This window comes from Glandiceps talaboti, chromosome 3 (assembly GCF_964340395.1).
Source record: "Glandiceps talaboti chromosome 3, keGlaTala1.1, whole genome shotgun sequence".
NCBI lineage: Eukaryota > Metazoa > Hemichordata > Enteropneusta > Spengelidae > Glandiceps > Glandiceps talaboti.
Genome location: NC_135551.1, coordinates 150,666 through 171,797, shown reverse-complemented (window position 1 = coordinate 171,797; position 21,132 = coordinate 150,666). Strand labels below are relative to the sequence as shown.

The 21,132-nt window shown below is 35.9% G+C and overlaps 1 protein-coding gene across 3 annotated transcripts in view; it reads left to right on the top strand.

Annotated features, from left to right (window-relative positions):
- Positions 1-21,132, top strand: part of LOC144432511 (quinone oxidoreductase-like protein 1) — a 163,598-nt gene that overhangs the window by 24,293 nt on the left and 118,173 nt on the right. For all 3 annotated transcript variants that reach the window (XR_013480725.1, XM_078120733.1, XM_078120732.1), the window contains exons 2-3: positions 13,744-13,821; positions 14,368-14,440. Coding sequence is in view for 2 of the 3 variants with exons in the window: in XM_078120733.1 (XP_077976859.1) it covers positions 13,744-13,821; positions 14,368-14,440 (151 nt within the window). In the remaining variant the exon portion in view is untranslated. The remainder of the gene's footprint in view (positions 1-13,743; positions 13,822-14,367; positions 14,441-21,132) is intronic.

Genomic DNA, 21,132 nt, shown 5'->3' with positions numbered 1-21,132 from the left:
ATGTTTTCAGATAACATGTAACTTGTGATTAATTCTATATTGTCGTGCAATTTGGAGTGACAGTGAACCAGAATTAAGACAACTTGCGTAAGGAAGGCATGCGGTTGAAGTTATGCAAGAGCAGTCTAACTGCGGACTGTGAATCAACCAAATTTTGTTTATTGGCCGACAGTTCACATGTAAAGTTAAACGACATGAGCGTGTCTTGCCATTTCCAAAATGCAAATATTTGGCAAGTAAAAATAATTAAAATAATCACAACTTTAATTTGGCTTCAGACTTTGCATTATGTTTTGCGTATCTTACCCCGTTTTACATGTAAATCCGAAAAGGTTCTCTCGTCATGTCATCAGTGATCATACCGCGAGGGGCTGCTTTGAGTACGAGCGAAGTGAGGCATGTTGAGGTATTTTGTTGAGAATTATATATATTGCGAAATGTCAAGTACAAGGTTTAAATACAATGGAATGATGAAAAAAAAATTGTCCGAGTCTGCTGACAGGCGCCGGTCACAAGAAACTCCGTAAATTAAAATATCAGACGATGTATGTATTAATCGCCATCTTAGTTTCCGTACGGCGACAATCCCAAGTACCCGGATGTCCGAGAAATCGCGGCGTTCAGAGTGTCATTATTCACAGAATTGTTGTTTTCGAGTGAAAACGCATCTTGAATTGTATAAATCTAACAAATGAAGACATGTCAAGTTATATTTTGAAAGTTGTATCGCTAGTTTGAGACGATTTTCTCACGTACTATCGAGGCTTACTTGGACTTGGACCTTACTCCAGTTCATCGGGAAGTTTAGCCAGTCCGATAATTCTTTCTGGTTTAGTTTACAACACTTTTGATCATGCAGATTTTGTTGTTGTGATGAAAAGAAATTTAAAAAAAAGATCACTTCAACCATTTCGTTGTGTTTTCTTTATGAAAGGTAATAGAACATGAACGAGTGTTACCACTGTAACGTATGGCTGCCAGAATGACTCTCTTTCGGGTACTTGGCGGGGATTGTCGCCGTCCGGAAACTAAGATGGCGATTAATACATTTCTTCCCTATATATATCTACTACAACTTGTACAAGTTGAATGTTGTTGACTTGGTAAATTTGTTAGAGAATTGAAATTCAAATTGCCTCAATTATTTTAGATCCCTAATTTATTTCATTCATCATTAAAATTTCCCAGGGTTAAAGCTGTAAGACAATGGAATTATTTATAGCCAACCTCAAAATCCTCTTTTTTTTCTTTTTCTTGTGTGCATTTCCCAGTCATTTTTTTTCTGAGATTTTGTGCAATTTTTCATAACAGTAGATTTTTGTTATAAAATGGTGACTGGTATAAAAGTGCAATACATTACCAACTTCTGTGTAAAATGTGTTTTACAGTGAGACATCATATGGACCACTAACCACTTTATTGCATCGCTAAAACAAAACTGCATAGTGAAGAGCTGAAGAACTGAACCACTTCTATGTGTCACCAAAATAAAAAATAAAATTATTATTAATAAAAAAAAAACAGCGGAGCTATTCTGACCGATAGGTCGCTTGTTTACATTGCAAACGATGTTAGGGGGAGACAGATGTTGGTTCGGCGTTGTTGAAATTTGAATTTTACATTGAAAAACTCGCGCAAAAAATCCAATCGGAAAATTGTCCATATCACGAGTAAGTTTCCCTCCGCTGACCTCTAAACACTGAGCTAATACAAATACAAGTCATTATTGAGCCGTAACAAAAAGAAATAAAACCAAAATAATCCACGATATAGCCCAAAATTACCCCAAAACGTTAGCATGGGCGTTGGCACGGTCACAAGATTGCATAAATTTGAACGACATTCAAAAATTCAACCGTAAACTGCCGCTGGCAGCTCACACGGCCTTAGCGGGAATTTGATGCTTACAAACGAGTACAATGTGTTCCCATAGCTAAATACTTGTACTCAACGATGTATTTCGAGTCAAATTCTGTTGAAATATCCAAAGATAGTGACATAATTTATATCGTAGGCCATGTTATGAGAGCTGTTAATTACTTCCACCATGTTAAAATTCGATTTCGTGAGTGAAAAACGCACACAAAAACACAATTGCTCGTCATTTGGATCGTACTCCAGATACCGTTCACTGTCATGCTTTCAAAATGGCTGTGTAAATAAACAAGGCTAATACGCATGTGTGGAACTAGTTATGGCAGCAATTTTTGCAGCAATAGCTGCTGTTAAATGGCATAACGGCAAAGTAGGTGAATGAACTTTGGCGTTCCCGCAATAGCAGGAATTAATGGGCACCCTAGAGCGTTAACGCAATAGCGGGAATTGGTGGTAAAAGGGTTAAACTAGTCCGAAATATGTGAAATCACAGTCAGTTATACTGGCATATAGTAATAAATAATTTAAGTTCGAACAAACTCTAGTAGATTCTTTAGGATTTTTTTTCAAACTGATCTATGTTTTATGCACAGAACTGCTAATAGTATACAAATATTTAGAATTAATTTCGACAGGGTGCACTCCACAGTATAATAACATACGTTCGTTTTGAATTATTAAAAGTTGTGTTATTTAAGTGTGCATAATTAGTGATAAATAAAATAATACTTAATACATTTATATTCATATACATCAAATTAGTTGTGTGTATTAAAACGTCAACCTTTACACCTGCTATACAACAACCAAAAGTGATATTCCTCTAAAGTCCTCCCAGAATTTTCCATTCTTATATAATATTAAACCCCTTCACTTGTAATAATAATAATAATTAAATAAATATTATATAATAATCATGATTTTGATAATAATCCAGTTTATTTGAATAGTAACCACCCTACCTGAGGAAGTTTGTTATGCTAAGTTCAAAAAAAAGGGGTCATTTTATGAACATGTGTTGCTGTGGTAACCAAAATCACCATACTATGTTAATCATTTTTCCAAAATTTGACAAAATATTTTTTTTAAATAATATAGTGAACAAATGTCCTTGTTTTAGACATGTATGAGTTAGTGTTACCTGGTGTAACATAAATTATATAAAATTGTATAAAATAGCTGTTTCCATGGAAACACATCTCACGTACACATACATCTCACAAAATAAATTATAAATCTGATATCTTTTTATTTGCACATTGACCCCACTACAAAGGGTAGTTTGTCATGCCGAGTTCAAAAAAGTGGTCATTTAATGAACATCAGTTGCCATGTTACCAAAATAACCATATTATGTGAATCTTTGAAAAATTAGACATAAAACACTTTTAAAAATTCAATTTTAGGAAAAAACGTCATTGCTATTGGCATGTACTTGTTGGTGAAATCTGTTGTAACAAAGTTTCATGATTTTTGAAATTATCTGTATCAAACTTAAGCAATTCTAAAACTCTAAAATCACCGGCAGTGAATAAATTGTAAATGCCAAAATACCAGCTGTCCTTGAGAATTCGATCTACGCAACTAGGTTCAGTCTTTTATCACAAAATCTTCAAAGTAAGTGTACACATACATTTGAGTACGAGTTGACATGATTGTTGACTCCATACTGTATATTATTGTTTGAACTGGGATTTTGTCCAACAAAATATCGTCTGCTTCAACTTTTCCAACTCAACTGCTGACAACACGATGTGCATATACATATATATTTCCAGGTCCCAGTGCATGACACATGCCAAATTCAAACGATAATGACACTGAATATAGTTGGGGATATCTGGCAGTCATGTTATCATCGATTGTTACAGGAATATCGATATTATTATCCAGAATTTCTCAGTCGTGAGGCTTGCTGACCAGTGTGATAAAGATGGCGACTGTTATACTGTGCGCATGCAAGGTGACTGACGTCACTAGAATGTAATACAATGTAGTAATAGCTTTTACGTGAATCACATGCACTGCATTTATGTGTGTATGCAGAGGGGCGGTACACACATCATATATAAGCGAGATAGACAATGATAGCAACCAACTCACTTGCCTGTTGTTTACATGACTTTGACGAACGACTAGGAATAATCATTAATTTACACAAAGTTGCTAAAATCATTGATGACTTAAAAACAGGAAGGGGCATTACAAATATTTTTTTCCGACATTTCATTGATGAATGTTATTGCAGTGTCTGGTAACCGGTGCCTGATCTGAGATTTTTATGGCATCAATTCGAGGGGTATTGCTATGAAAAATAAGCACTGGTTACCTTTGAAAATGGTTGCCTTTAATAGTACACTGAATCCACAGAACTTTTAAAAGATGTTTAAATCGTGATCAAGCATGAAACTGAGATGACGTGGGGAACGGTTATTTACGTATAGGGGATTTCGTAACATATCCTAAAAAACCTGTTGTTCTGTATCACTTTGTAACAATGTCGTTATTGTTTTTGTAAAGATTCAGTTTGCTTCATCGTACATTACAGTATAGCATGACAAGTTGAGAACTACACTTCTGTCTACATGTAATACAGGTCGATGTCAACATGGGCGTAGTACACAGACTGTGGTTAGTACTGTGCCTTGACCGCGTTTCCTACCCCAACACGAATTAGCACTTGCGATTTTTTGTGGATTTCACCTGTTTCTTTTCAATCGTGCTCAATGAACAAAAATACACAACACCCTAAAAATTACATGCACTATACTTGGCCATCACAATAACGACATTTACTGATGCAACAACTTTATATTTTAGATTCACCTGTTGCACATGGAACGAGTCCTTCGTGGTACATATGGCCACCTCCCTATTAGGTAATAGATACATCCATGCTACGGTACATATGTACCTGACACAAGTCACTGTTGTTGGGGAAAACAAGAGCTATCACACGTAAATTACATGTAACAGTTTTGAGGAATGAATATGTTTAGTTAAGCAATGTCAAGGATAGTACGAACATGTATTCGACCACCGTAACACATAATCAACTCCATGTTCAAGTAATGTTCTGTGGTGACAAATAAAATATCTACAGGACTAAACTGGACTAGACAACAAACACTGGCAAATTACTACACACCACTATAATATCTACAGGACTAAGCTGGACTAGACAACAAACACTGGCAAATTACAACACACAAATATAATATCTACAGGACTAGACTAGACAGCAAACACTGGCAAATTACAACACATTAATATAATATCTACAGGACTAGACTGGACAGAAAACACTGGCAAATTACTACACATTAATATATCTACAGGACTAGACTAGACAGCAAACACTAGCAAATTACTACACATTAATAATATCTACAGGACTAGACTGGACAGAAAACACTGGCAAATTACAACACACAAATATAATATCTACAGGACAAGACTGGACTGGACAGCAAACACTGGCAAATTACAACACACAAATATAATATCTACAGGACAAGACTGGACTAGACAGCAAACACTGGCAAATTACAACACACAAATATAATATCTACAGGACTAGACTAGACTAGACTAGACAGCAAACACTGGCAAATTACAACACACAAATATAATATCTACAGGACTAGACTGGACAGCAAACACTGGCAAATTACAACACACAAATATAATATCTACTAGACTAGACTGGACAGCAAACACTGGCACATTACAACACAAAAATATAATATCTACTACACTAGACTGGACAGCAAACACTGGCAAATTACAACACACAAATATAATATCTACAGGACTAGACTGGACAGCAAACACTGGCAAATTACAACACACAAATATAATATCTACTAGACTAGACAGCAAACACTGGCAAATTACAACACACAAATATAATATCTACTAGACTAGACAGCAAACACTGGCAAATTACTACACACAAATATAATATCTACTAGACTAGACTGGACAGCAAACACTGGCAAATTACAACACACAAATATAATATCTACAGGACTATAGACTGGACAGCAAACACTGGCAAATTACAACACACAAATATAATATCTACAGGACTAGACTAGACAGCAAACACTGGCAAATTACAACACACAAATATAATATCTACTAGACTAGACTAGACTAGACAGCAAACACTGGCAAATTACAACACACAAATATAATATCTACTAGACTGGACAGCAAACACTGGCAAATTACAACACACAAATATAATATCTACAGGACTAGACTAGACTAGACAGCAAACACTGGCAAATTACAACACACAAATATAATATCTACAGGACTAGACTGGACAGCAAACACTGGCAAATTACAACACACAAATATAATATCTACAGGACTAGACTAGACTGGACAGCAAACACTGGCACATTACAACACAAAAATATAATATCTACTACACTAGACTGGACAGCAAACACTGGCAAATTACAACACACAAATATAATATCTACAGGACTAGACTGGACAGCAAACACTGGCAAATTACAACACACAAATATAGTATCTACTAGACTAGACAGCAAACACTGGCAAATTACAACACACAAATATAATATCTACTAGACTAGACAGCAAACACTGGCAAATTACTACACACAAATATAATATCTACTAGACTAGACTGGACAGCAAACACTGGCAAATTACAACACACAAATATAATATCTACAGGACTATAGACTGGACAGCAAACACTGGCAAATTACAACACACAAATATAATATCTACAGGACTAGACTAGACAGCAAACACTGGCAAATTACAACACACAAATATAATATCTACTAGACTGGACAGCAAACACTGGCAAATTACAACACACAAATATAATATCTACAGGACTAGACTAGACTGGACAGCAAACACTGGCAAATTACAACACATTAATATAATATCTACAGGACTAGACTGGACAGCAAACACTGGCAAATTACAACACACAAATATAATATCTACAGGACTAGACTGGACAGCAAACACTGGCAAATTACAACACACAAATATAATATCTACTAGACTAGACAGCAAACACTGGCAAATTACAACACACAAATATAATATCTACAGGACTAGACTGGACAGCAAACACTGGCAAATTACAACACACAAATATAATATCTACAGGACTAGACTGGACTAGACAGCAAACACTGGCAAATTACTACACACAAATATAATATCTACAGGACTAGACTGGACAGCAAACACTGGCAAATTACAACACAAATATAATATCTACATGACTAGACTGGACAGCAAACAATGGCAAATTACAACACACAAATATAATATCTACTAGACTGGACAGCAAACACTGGCAAATTACTACACACAAATATAATATCTACAGGACTAGACTGGACAGCAAACACTGGCAAATTACTACACACAAATATAATATCTACAGGACTAGACTGGACAGCAAACAATGGCAAATTACAACACACAAATATAATATCTACTAGACTGGACAGCAAACACTGGCAAATTACTACACACAAATATAATATCTACAGGACTAGACTGGACAGCAAACACTGGCAAATTACAACACATTAATATAATATCTACAGGACTAGACTGGACACCAAACACTGGCAAATTACAACACAAATATAATATCTACAGGACTAGACTAGACTGGACAGCAAACACTGGCAAATTACAACACACAAATATAATATCTACAGGACTAGACTGGACAGCAAACACTGGCAAATTACAACACACAAATATAATATCTACAGGACTAGAGTGGACAGCAAACACTGGCAAATTACTACACAAATATAATATCTACAGGACTAGACTAGAGTGGACAGCAAACACTGGCAAATTACTACACATTAATATAATATCTACAGGACTAGACTGGACAGCAAACACTGGCAAATTACAACACAAATATAATATCTACAGGACTAGACTGGACAGCAAACACTGGCAAATTACAACACACAAATATAATATCTACAGGACTAGACTGGACAGCAAACACTGGCAAATTACTACACAAATATAATATCTACAGGACTAGACTAGAGTGGACAGCAAACACTGGCAAATTACAACACACAAATATAATATCTATAGGACTAGACTAGACTGGACAGCAAACACTGGCAAATTACTACACATTAATATCTACAGGACTAGACTGGACAGCAAACACTGGCAAATTACAACACAAATATAATATCTACAGGACTAGACTAGACTGGACAGCAAACACTGGCAAATTACAACACACAAATATAATATCTACAGGACTAGACTGGACAGCAAACACTGGCAAATTACTACACACAAATATAATATCTACAGGACTAGACTGGACAGCAAACACTGGCAAATTACAACACACAAATATAATATCTACAGGACTAGACTGGACAGCAAACACTGGCAAATTACAACACACAAATATAATATCTACAGGACTAGACTGGACTAGACAGCAAACACTGGCAAATTACTACACACAAATATAATATCTACAGGACTAGACTGGACAGCAAACACTGGCAAATTACTACACAAATATAATACCTACATGACTAGACTGGACAGCAAACAATGGCAAATTACAACACACAAATATAATATCTACTAGACTGGACAGCAAACACTGGCAAATTACTACACACAAATATAATATCTACAGGACTAGACTGGACAGCAAACACTGGCAAATTACTACACACAAATATAATATCTACAGGACTAGACTGGACAGCAAACAATGGCAAATTACAACACACAAATATAATATCTACTAGACTGGACAGCAAACACTGGCAAATTACTACACACAAATATAATATCTACAGGACTAGACTGGACAGCAAACACTGGCAAATTACTACACATTAATATAATATCTACAGGACTAGACTGGACACCAAACACTGGCAAATTACAACACAAATATAATATCTACAGGACTAGACTGGACAGCAAACACTGGCAAATTACAACACACAAATATAATATCTACTAGACTAGACAGCAAACACTGGCAAATTATTACACACAAATATAACATCTACGGGACTAGACTGGACAGCAAACACTGGCAAATTACTACACAAATATAATATCTACATGACTAGACTGGACAGCAAACACTGGCAAATTACAACACACAAATATAATATCTACAGGACTAGACTGGACAGCAAACACTGGCAAATTACAACACACAAATATAATATCTACAGGACTAGACTGGACAGCAAACACTGGCAAATTACAACACACAAATATAATATCTACAGGACTAGACTGGACAGCAAACACTGGCAATTACAACACACAAATATAATATCTACAGGACTAGACAGCAAACACTGGCAAATTACAACACATTAATATAATATCTACAGGACTAGACTAGACAGCAAACACTGGCAAATTACAACACACAAATATAATATCTACAGGACTAGACTAGACTGGACAGCAAACACTGGCAAATTACTACACACAAATATAATATCTACAGGACTAGACTGGACAGCAAACACTGGCAAATTACTACACAAATATAATATCTACAGGACTAGACTGGACAGCAAACACTGGCAATTACAACACACAAATATAATATCTACAGGACTAGACAGCAAACACTGGCAAATTACAACATATTAATATAATATCTACAGGACTAGACTGGACAGCAAACACTGGCAAATTACTACACAAATATAATATCTACATGACTAGACTGGACAGCAAACACTGGCAAATTACAACACACAAATATAATATCTACAGGACTAGACTGGACAGCAAACACTGGCAAATTACTACACACAAATATAATATCTACAGGACTAGACTGGACAGCAAACACTGGCAAGTAATTTGCCAGTGTTTGACTAGACTAGACAGCAAACACTGGCAAATTACAACACACAAATATAATTTCTACAGGACTAGACTAGACTGGACAGCAAACACTGGCAAATTACTACACACAAATATAATATCTACAGGACTAGACTGGACAGCAAACACTGGCAAATTACTACACAAATATAATATCTACAGGACTAGACTGGACAGCAAACACTGGCAATTACAACACACAAATATAATATCTACAGGACTAGACTGGACAGCAAACACTGGCAAATTACAACACATTAATATAATATCTACAGGACTAGACTTCTAACAAATTTACCAAAAACACCATCCATAATTGTCATCAACATTCAACTTGTAGTAGACATACATTTGTAACATCATCTGATATTTTAATTTAATAGTCTATGGACCTCCTTGCAGGTGGAGCACATATTTCGTTAGTCCTGCTTCCAAATGGAACAAGTTGCCCCCTCGGTGTTGAGGGTCATGTTAGTAATATAGCCCTGTGCATGTCTGCAATCAGGACCAAATTTAGTCGAGTGTTCAAAGCTCAATGTGACATGGCAAGAGACATCGTGAAAATCGGAATTGTAGACCTACTTAAATCTCAGCAATAATAAATATTTCGCTAATCATAACTGAAAAGGTCTTGTCTGAAACTTTTTAGTCCCCGTCAGACGAAGTCTGGACGGGGACTTATGGATTGGGTTCTGTCTGTCCATGCGTCCGTCCATCTGTCCGTCCGCAGCCAATTCTTGGAGATGCCTGGACCGATTTTTTTTCAAACTTGGTACAGGGGCAACATACTATGGCATACATGGCATGCCTGGCAGCCATTTTGTTTGCAAATTTTCCATGTCCAAAGCCATAACTCAGATATGCTTGAACAGATCTCATTCAAAGTTGGCATATCCATTTTCGTCGTGATACAATCCGATATGGCTGCCTGGCAGCCATTTTGTTTGTGAATTTTCCATGTCCAAAGCCATAACTCAGACATGCTTGAACAGATCGTATTCAAAGTTGGTATTAGCACAGTGTTCTGTGACATACATGTGCATATCCATTTTCGTCTTGATACAATCCGATATGGCTGCCATTTTGTTGGCGCAGTTTTCATGTCCAAAGCCATAACTCAGACATGCTTGAACAGAGTAGTGATATCAAAAACAACCATATGAGGCCAAACAACATTAACCAGGTTTGAAAATGACAACATGAACTGCCAGTTCCTTAAAACCCAATCATAGTGGGGTCATTTTAAATGACTTGTTCAATATCAATGACAGATATGCAGAGCACTAGCGTCTTCCAACAAATGCATCAAGCGAAAGTTACTAGGTCATCTACCGTCTCCTGAATAGCTGTCCCTCACTTTTGAGCTGCTAGATTCATCGATTAAAATAAAGCATTATTAGGTATAAGACATCACAAAATACAAATGTTCTATTATTAACTTTTTATCATTCGATTTTGAAAATTCACAATGTTTCACAACCCAGCCATCCCACAATCGCAATTAATATAGTACAAGTACACACATTTACTTACAGTTATAAATTGTATTTGTCCCATTTCTCACTCAAAGGCCAGAATATAATATTAGTACATGATACAATTTGCCGACTGACAGCATTACAAGCATACGGTGTACACGTAACTTGACTAATGTTGTGCCTAGAATGATATGCGTTACACCATGTATGTGCACCATGCACCACCACGGCACCGATTGTCCATAGAAAAAACAGGTAAAGATTTACGACCCTGCTGCATACTGTCTCATATTTATATTTAATAACACTACACAAACATTAGTCATGGTTACGAATTTATTTTCTCTCGAAAGCCATAGTTTATTACATCACGTAATTCACCGATTTTGGGGGATAAGTGCTTTGTATAGAATATACCTGCAGAAGATTTACGAACCTGCTGTCCCATGCCATGGTTGTCATACATGGTGACATGACATTTTCGAAGACTGCAAGGACTACATTCAAATCCTATTTCTGTTTACTACGTGCCTAAGCACCCAGTGTATCATTCGATTCATATCCACACATACTACAATTCTTCTTCCATGGATTTTGAAAAACATAGCTTTAAAATGTTACAAAAATCCCAAAATTTGTGAATTTTCAGGAAAATTAGTCTAAAATTGACTCCGAATGCACAAATACAAATGTTCATTCCAGCTGATTGTCACATGTAGTGGCATTTCCGACGACATAAGTTCATGATTTAAGAGAATGGAAAAAAACACCTAAATTTGACCAAAAATGGCATTTTATTAATATCACATGTATGTGGTATACGATAGAAATGCCGTTGGAAAATAAATCAAAAAGTACTAAAAATAGCAGAATTTTGATTTCCAGAAATAGCTAGTTGTGAACGAGGATGGGGAACTTACGACCTCTGCTACATGTGCTAGACTTCAAAGCACTTTACTGTTGCATGTAGTGGCTAGGGAAGATATGAGGATTTAAGATGGTGTCCTCACATGTCGTGCATTACCACATCGGCAATTTTGCCACCAATATTGATCGTACAAAATCAAAACTCCATAAATGAACCACAACGTAGTTTCCCTTTCAAAATGTGGTAATTTTAGAATGAGTATTATCGTTTTTATTGAAGACTGACTCTGTCAAAAATTGTCCCCTACAGTGACAGCATACACTTTCAGGTTAGGCAGTACTTGATGGAGGAGAGCATATACTGGAATGGACCATTCTGTAGAAGGGGTGCCGAATTTGGATTTGAAGTCTGCAATCGTGTTTCGAACAAATACATTAACATATTATTTTTTTTTAATTACAAGATGTGCTGACTTGAAATTAACAAATCTGTGTAAGCTACCCTCTGCGCATCAACACACCAGATATCAAAGCAATCTGACAAGTAGTATTTGAGATGATGAAAATATCATTTTTGAAAAAAAAAAATTGTAAAAAATTGAAAATGACACAGATCAACTTGGCATGAACAAATCTGAATAGCCTCCCCCCCCCCTGTGCAACCGTGTTTCGAACAAATACATTTAAATATTTATTTTTTTTTAATTATAAAAAAAATCATCAAAAATAGAAAAGATGTGCTGACTTGAAATTAACAAATCTGTGTAAGCTACCCTCTGCGCATCAACACCAGATATCAAAGCAATCTGACAAGTAGTATTTGAGGAGATGATGAAAATATCATTTTTGAAAAAGAAATTGTAAAAAATTGAAAATGACACAGATCAACTTGGCATGAACAAATCTGAATAGCCTCCCCCCCCCCCTGTGCAACCGTGTTTCAAACAAATACATTTAAATATTAATTTTTTTTTAATTATAAAAAAATCATCAAAAATAGAAAAGATGTGCTGACTTGAAATTAACAAATCTGTGTAAGCTACCCTCTGCGCATCAACACCAGATATCAAAGCAATCTGACAAGTAGTATTTGAGGAGATGATGAAAATATCATTTTTGAAAAAGAAATTGTAAAAAATTGAAAATGACACAGATCAACTTGGCATGAACAAATCTGAATAGCCTGAAATTCTGTTGATGCAAATTTGATTACTTGAGATCAAATGTGACATGTTAAATGACACGCATTTTGATTCATTAGTGTTGATACACGCTATCATGACATAGATTGGCCAGGGTATAAATACAACATCTTGTGTTTGAATGCATATAGCTTGGCTTGCACATGGTATAATAAACTGCAAGATGACAAATATACTGCATACATGAGAGACTGTACAATACAGACCAAAGACATATAGCTGATACACACCCTGCATCACAACACATACTGCAAAGGACATAGCTGATACACACACCCTGCATCACAACACATACTGCAAAGGACATTATATGATTATATTAAGGTTTATTTTCTTGAGGTATATCAAAGTAAATCTTTTGAATTATTCTTATTTTATAATAGGCTGAAGAACCCACTCTTACAGATAACAGTATCAAAATACAAATTAAAACATGTGGTCTTACAGCTTTCAACTTAGAGGTGAGTAGACTAAATACATGTGGTCTTACAGTATTCAACTTTATAGAGGTGAGTAGACTGTAAATACATGTGGTGTTACAACATTCAACTTAGATGTGAGTAGACTGTAAATATATGTGGTCTTACAGCATTCAACTTAGATGTGAGTAGACTGTAAATACATGACTATGTGGTCTAAACTGATCTTACAGAATTCAACTCCTAACTGTAGCCTACCTGAAGTCTTGAAGGACTAATGCTACTACACTGTTTTAGCTATCCTAACCGACATTTTGATATTTTTGGAATTTTCACTTGTTCCCAAGAAATCAATGTCAGTTGGATAGGTACCTGAAAATTTTTTATTACTGCCTAGGCACATATTAAAAATACTGAATATTTGGTCGACACCATAACTTCCGCTCCACGCACTTCACATGAATTTATTATAGGCGAGCATGAGAATAAGTCAACTTTCTTATTTTCACCCTCTAGCATGAGGTAAAAAGCTATTGCAGGAAGCAAGAATTGTTGTTGTTGTTGTTGTTGTTGTTGTTGTTGTTACAGATATTCCAAGAATTGAATATGCACAGAGGGAAGTATCCATTTGGTAGAGAGGTGTCTGGCATTGTAATACAAGGTATGTTATGTCAAATAACATTTAGTTCAGAATGTTACATATCCACAGCAGGGGTTAAAAATTACAGTAGTCCGAAGACCAGAACTAGTGCAATTTCTCATTGGACTAGTAATTTTAAAATCAAAGCCACGAAAATATGAATAAATTAGTATAATGTACACCTATTGTGTCAGTGTCTATCTTTGAATGTAACATAAGGGGAGCATTTATCTTGAGTATGTATACTATGACAGAACACCATGGCCTCGCAATGGACGGTAGGGCATACAGAAGTTATTTTCACGAGTGAATCGGTTTGGAGTTCTGTTATTATTACATATGTACACCAAAAACGCAATAAAATGCAGGTGGGGAAGGGCGAACAACATATTCGCATGAATATGTATCAGGTCACCAGCTCATGTCATTCAGGTCAAGCAGAGGTCAGACACGTGAATTATGAGCGATGATTGGTTGTCAACAACAATATGTATTGATATGCAAATTACGTGTTGACCTGCTTTCGCAAGCTAGCTGAGCTCCGCTGTGATTCATTCACAAAACTACCGAGGCCGATGACGACAAATCGGTCTTCTAATTCAAGTGTCGGTCTTCAAATTCAAGTGTCAGTCTTCTAGTTCAAGTGTCGGTCTTCTAATTCAAGTGTCGGTCTTATAGTTCAAGTGTTGGTCTTCTAACTCAAGTGTCGCGTCCGTCTTCTCATTCAAATGTTTTCTATACTAAACTATGCTATATTATACTATACTATACTATACTATACTATACTATACTATGCTATATACTATACTATATACTATACTATATACTATACTATACTGTACTATATACTATACTATACTATACTATACTATACTATACTATACTATACTAGACCAATGGGATCTCATGTGAGGATGTCCGGCTTTCGAGATATGTCTAACACTTGCACAACGTGTATCATCACATCATGGCATCAGAAACTACTGTTACAGTAGTTCCTGAAAATTTGATACTAGTCACTTTAGACATAGGGTTGGCAAACTATTATCGGAAATTTGTGCCAAACTTTGCAGCAATTGCAGTGCCATTGACAGATTTAACTAGAAAGGGACAGCCCAAGAGAGTAAATTGGGGAGAGTCTCAAGATAGAGCATTTAAATTGTTAAAGGAAATTTTAAGTAGAGAACCAGTTTTGCGTTTACCAGATTTTGAGAAGACCTTCATACTGAGAACGGATGCTTCTGATGTTGGTCTAGGGGCTGTATTAATGCAGGAATTTGATGACGGTAAATTCCCTTTGGCATATGCTAGTAGGAAGTTACACCCAAGAGAGAAGTCTTATTCTGTTATTGAACGTGAATGCTTGGCAATCATATGGGCTATGCAGAAATTACAACAATACTTGTATGGTAGAGAGTTTATTTTGGAGACCGATCACCAGCCATTGATTTATTTGAAAAGAGCGAAAGTAGCTAATAGTAGATTAATGCGCTGGGCATTATATTTGCAATCATTTAATTATAGGATTGTAGCAATTAAAGGTAGCATGAATATTGGAGCGGACTACCTAAGTCGTAGCATTACTAACGAGTAGATCATTTTGCATTCGGAAACTAGTGTTTCCCTCAAAGCAAACAAACTTTAATATCCATAGTTTAATTTCAGTATACTTTACTTTTGAGACAAAACTTACTTTTCGTCTTAAATGGGGGAGTTATTGTCACAAGGTGAATTTTGTAAAGTATACTAGACTGACCCTTAGTCGGTCGATATCCCGTTTATGTAGATTTAATAGGATGGTTGGTGGCTATTAGCATATTAGAGTACAGGTGGTTGGGGGTAGATAGGGCACTATACAAAGGTCTGAGAACCCGTCCTCGTGGAACGGATCACTTCTGCTTCGACGGCTGACGACCGAACATCATCATGGTTGGAGCCTTGCTGGTTGTTGTTGCTGTATGGACCCTGAAATTGTACACTAACTGTGCACCGTAGAACTTCTTGGAATCCTGCTACGGGCTGGCATGCTGAAACGCTAACGGCAACCCAAACAACAGTGTGTGACTGCTTCGGATTCGCTCGACGAAAGTAATTCGATAGCACCGAACTTGTAAGTAATTCACGCGAACATCGCGGACGTGCACGTGTCGGGAGACAACCTGAACTCTTAGTTGTGACTTTAATTAAGTTGCCACCACCAACCTTTAACTTAACCTTTAACTCATGTTACATGCAATGTACTAGAACTTATTTAATTCTTTAGTCTTACTGAGTGTTGTACATTATTTTTTGACTTGCGTTAACATAACAAAGTTCTTTAAGTGAAACCTGTGACCCCGTGTGTATGCATGCATTCTTTTCCTTAGAAACGGTTGGTTCCCCACCCTCTAGACTGCAATTACGCCACAAAACCCACTCGGTTATCTTGACAATATACACAAATACGTTGCAGTCTGACGCAATGCAGTAAGTTGTCAAAGCACTTGACTCTCCAGTTACACAAACAACGACTGTAGCATTCCAAAACCACCACCAGTGTATTTCCTAAAACTGTTATGTGATTCTCACGAAAAACACATTTAAATTTAATGGAGAATTCTACACACAAACATGTGTATGTAGCATGGGCTCTTGGGCATCACCCGGAATAGCCGACATAGCATTCCATGAACTGGAAAGTCGCATTATTGAAATCTACACGAATAAAATATCACTCTGGACACGTTTCAGGGATGACATTTTCATGATATTTTGTGTCACCCAAGTCGAACTAAATAATCTGAGTGAAAAAATAAACCAAATACATCCAACTTTCAAATTTTCGTTGGAAAGCTCAGATACGGAAGTAACATATCTTGATCTTACAATCCACAAATGTCAACAACACCAATAACACAAAGTATTGGATATCAAAACTCATTCCAATATTTACACAGGCAATCATGCCACCCAGACTCAGTCTTCAAAGGGTCCATTAAGGGTCAAACGATCAGATAGATAGGAACATGTAGTAACGAAGAAGAATTTCAAAGAAAGTGAAATTCTTCACCGGGAAACTGGCGAAGAGAGGCTATAATGAAACAGAAACAAATACTAGTAGCTTGAGTCCACTATCATAATCCTGGCATCTCTATTTGATGTACAACACAAGTAAACTCTGGGCAAACAAATACGGGAATACTATACTATATACTATACTATACTACACTTATATAGTATAGTATATAATATTGTATAGTATAGTATAGTATAGTATAGTATAGTATAGTATAGCATAGTATATAGTATATAGCATAGTATAGTATATAGTATATATAGTATAGTATAATATAGTATAGTATATGGTATAGTATAGTATATAGTATAGTATACTATAGTATATATTGTATAATATAGTATATAGTATAGTATATAGTATAGTATAGTATAGTATAGTATAGTATAGTATAGTATAGTATAGTATAGTATAGAAAACTTTTGAATGAGAAGACGGACGCGACACTTGAGTTTATAGAAGACCGACATTTGAACTAGAAGACCGACACTTGAATTAGAAGACCGATTTTTTAATTAGAAGACCGACACTTGAATTAGAAGACCGACACTTGAACTAGAAGACCGATTTTTGAATTAGAAGACCGACACCTGAACTAGAAGACCGACACTTGAATTAGAAGACCGTTTTTTTTAACTAGAAGACCGACACTTGAATTAGAAGACCGATTTGTCGTCATCGGCCATGGTACAAAACCGATCAGAAGAAATGCATACACGATTATTTTAGTTGTAGAAACAGATACATTTCAATAGCGCGGTATTCTTAGTGTCCTATATAATAGTAATTCAGCAAAAACTTTCAAAATGTACAATATTATAAAAGTCAGTCTTCATCAGAATCGGTTACGGATCGTCTGCAGCGTTTTAACTTTTATAATGACAAGAACTTTGACAGAGATGTTTCCGGCGACATGAAATGTGAAATTGAAAGATCCACCGCTAATATGTGTGTTTTCAAAACATTCCGCATGACTGTGGGAATTGATTGTGCGTTCTGGTTGGTTGATGGTCCTGAGGATTTGTTGCACGATCTCCCATCGGCTGCATTTGTTGGCCGTTGTTGCTGTGTACGATGACATCGGTGGCCGTAGTCGCTGGCGCGTGCCTCGGGTCAGATTTATTTTGTTGACAATGTTGTTGATCATAAAATTCACTCTCAGAAAGTTCAAAATAATTCAAATTAAACAAATCGTTTTTATGTTCAGAATCAACCGAAGTATCTTCCATATAACAATATTACCATGATGTAATGTAGTGGTTGCCGGCAATATTTACAAACATAAAGTAGTTCGAAAGGTCGTTTACTCTTTTTCATAATCAACAGTGAAAATACCTTGTAATTTGCATAGTTATTTGATAGCTAAGGCACTAATTTGCATAGTTATTTGATACCTCAGAACTTGCGATGGTCGAGAAAAATAGTGAAATACCTTATGAACCAACAAAAAATTGGTCAAAAAGTGTGTAAAGCATTTATTTGCTTATTTTCATCAGGAATTGGTTTTACTTTTGGATCTATTTTATCTCAATTTATCTCATAGCCACCAGTGAAAATACCGGTTTTATTTTTGACTGTACATCAACGTACACAATGATACATATGTAATAATATCTATTATTACTAGTATATATGATAGTATACATACTCAAGATATACATGCTCTTTAGTTACCTTCAAAGATGTACACTGACACAATACGTGTACATTATACTATTTTATTCATATATATATTTTCATAGATATCCGTTCAAGTGCCTGTGTTTTGTAATACCTCACTGAGTGATGACGTATTGTATAATTCATCATCACAAATTTGTCACATTAAACACTGTGTTTCTGACAAATTTTTATGATAAAAATTCCCTTTCCCTTCATTTAAAGAAATTCAAGATCAATTTCATAAAGCTAAGCTGAAATGAACAGTTTTTACCTTCCGTAAGGAAGGTTATAATATTATATTAGTGATGAAGTGTGTGTGTCTATGTGTGTGTCTGTATCACCATTTTCGAAAAAACGGCTGCATCAACTCAAATGAAATTTGGTATACATGTTCCGTAGGGTAATGGCAAGAACTGATTAGATTTTGGTAAACATCCCACGAATATTAATGAGCAATTTACATAATTAATGGTTTTCGGTAATGTACATCGCCCATCACACGTCGCATACATATGTGCCAAGGAAATTAAAGGCTGCCCTCAACGGTCGTTAGCTGGTTAGTCGTGCATGCAGTGTCAAGGATACAAGTACATCGCATGGTGTTCGTGCCACCCTTGTCAGTGATATTCAAAGGATTGGGTAAGTAATCATACAGCTTTGCATGTTTTGATGATGACTTTTGTTTCAACTAAAATGTTGGATGGAGATTATTACGTTAGAAGTTAGAACGCTAAAATCACTGGCCATTTTTGGCACTCACCAGAGCTGGGGAGAAGTTCAGCACCTCGCAGTTTTAATCTCTCAAATCAAATACGTTTGCAATAGACTACTTTTAATCTATTACAATAGGAAGCGTTGCCATACGGCTGTAGTATAAGTAATAAGTGTCATATAAAATCAAAGTAAGTTCATTATTTTCCAAGCTGGGTTGTTCTTTTACATGACGGATAACAGTAACATTACGTGTGATAAAGAAGAACAGTTGTTGTTGTTTAGTCTGCTGCGCTGTGTGTGACATCCTTTGCTTTCCGAAGTCCACACTGAGCTTGTCATCCAGATAAAAAATTTAGTAAGCAAGTCTTCAATTACCCCCAATACGCTAATAGTTTGTAGAGGTAGCATAAGTTGGGTCTGATTACCAGAACCAGATGTGTCCAAAAAAACGTGTACTACACGGACAGGTACTTTGCTAGAAATGTGCGTTACTTTAAAAAAATGTTTACATGCAAGTAATCATGATCATGATTGAGCGTTTTGTTTACAACCTCATTTCGAGAAATGACGTCAGATTAATCACAATCATGTTTGGGCAAATCGAATGCGCCCCCGATTTCTTTTAAACCTGGCACAAAGGTGACATATCTTGTTGGACATTAGTCTGTATTCAGAGGCAGATTATATTTTGTGACTGTCCTAAAAAACTTTCTGAAATATGTTTTATTTAAATACTAATTGTGGGCAAGTACATAACCTATAACATAGTGATACAATAGTAAGCATGTACAAAAAGTACTATACAAAACATGCAGAACGCGCTACTCACTCACTGAGGATTCGAACACCTAAAATATAATCTAGCATCTGTACCTCCAAAACGCCAAAAACGTCTCCTCCAAAACGCCCCTTAATGGCATCCAGGTTAAAGATGTTCCAATATCAGATTCTGGTTCAGTTCACATAAAATTTACATAATCATGGTGGACAACCTAAGAGCTGTTGACGTGCGATCATGCATGTGACTTTAAAATACTAACCACGCGGGTACACTTAACGTTATCCCAGAAGTGAACTGAACATTTTAAAGCCAAATAAATGATGTTTGAATGTGTGTTAAAATGATAAAATTTCGTTAAAAAAACTGTGTGTTGCTTATTTATTGTCATATCACAAATAGACAATACATTTATATCACAAATAAAATACAAAATACCAACATTCATGTTCCTACGAAACTATATTCTGGTTATATGGACAAAATGGGCGAAAATTTGAAAAA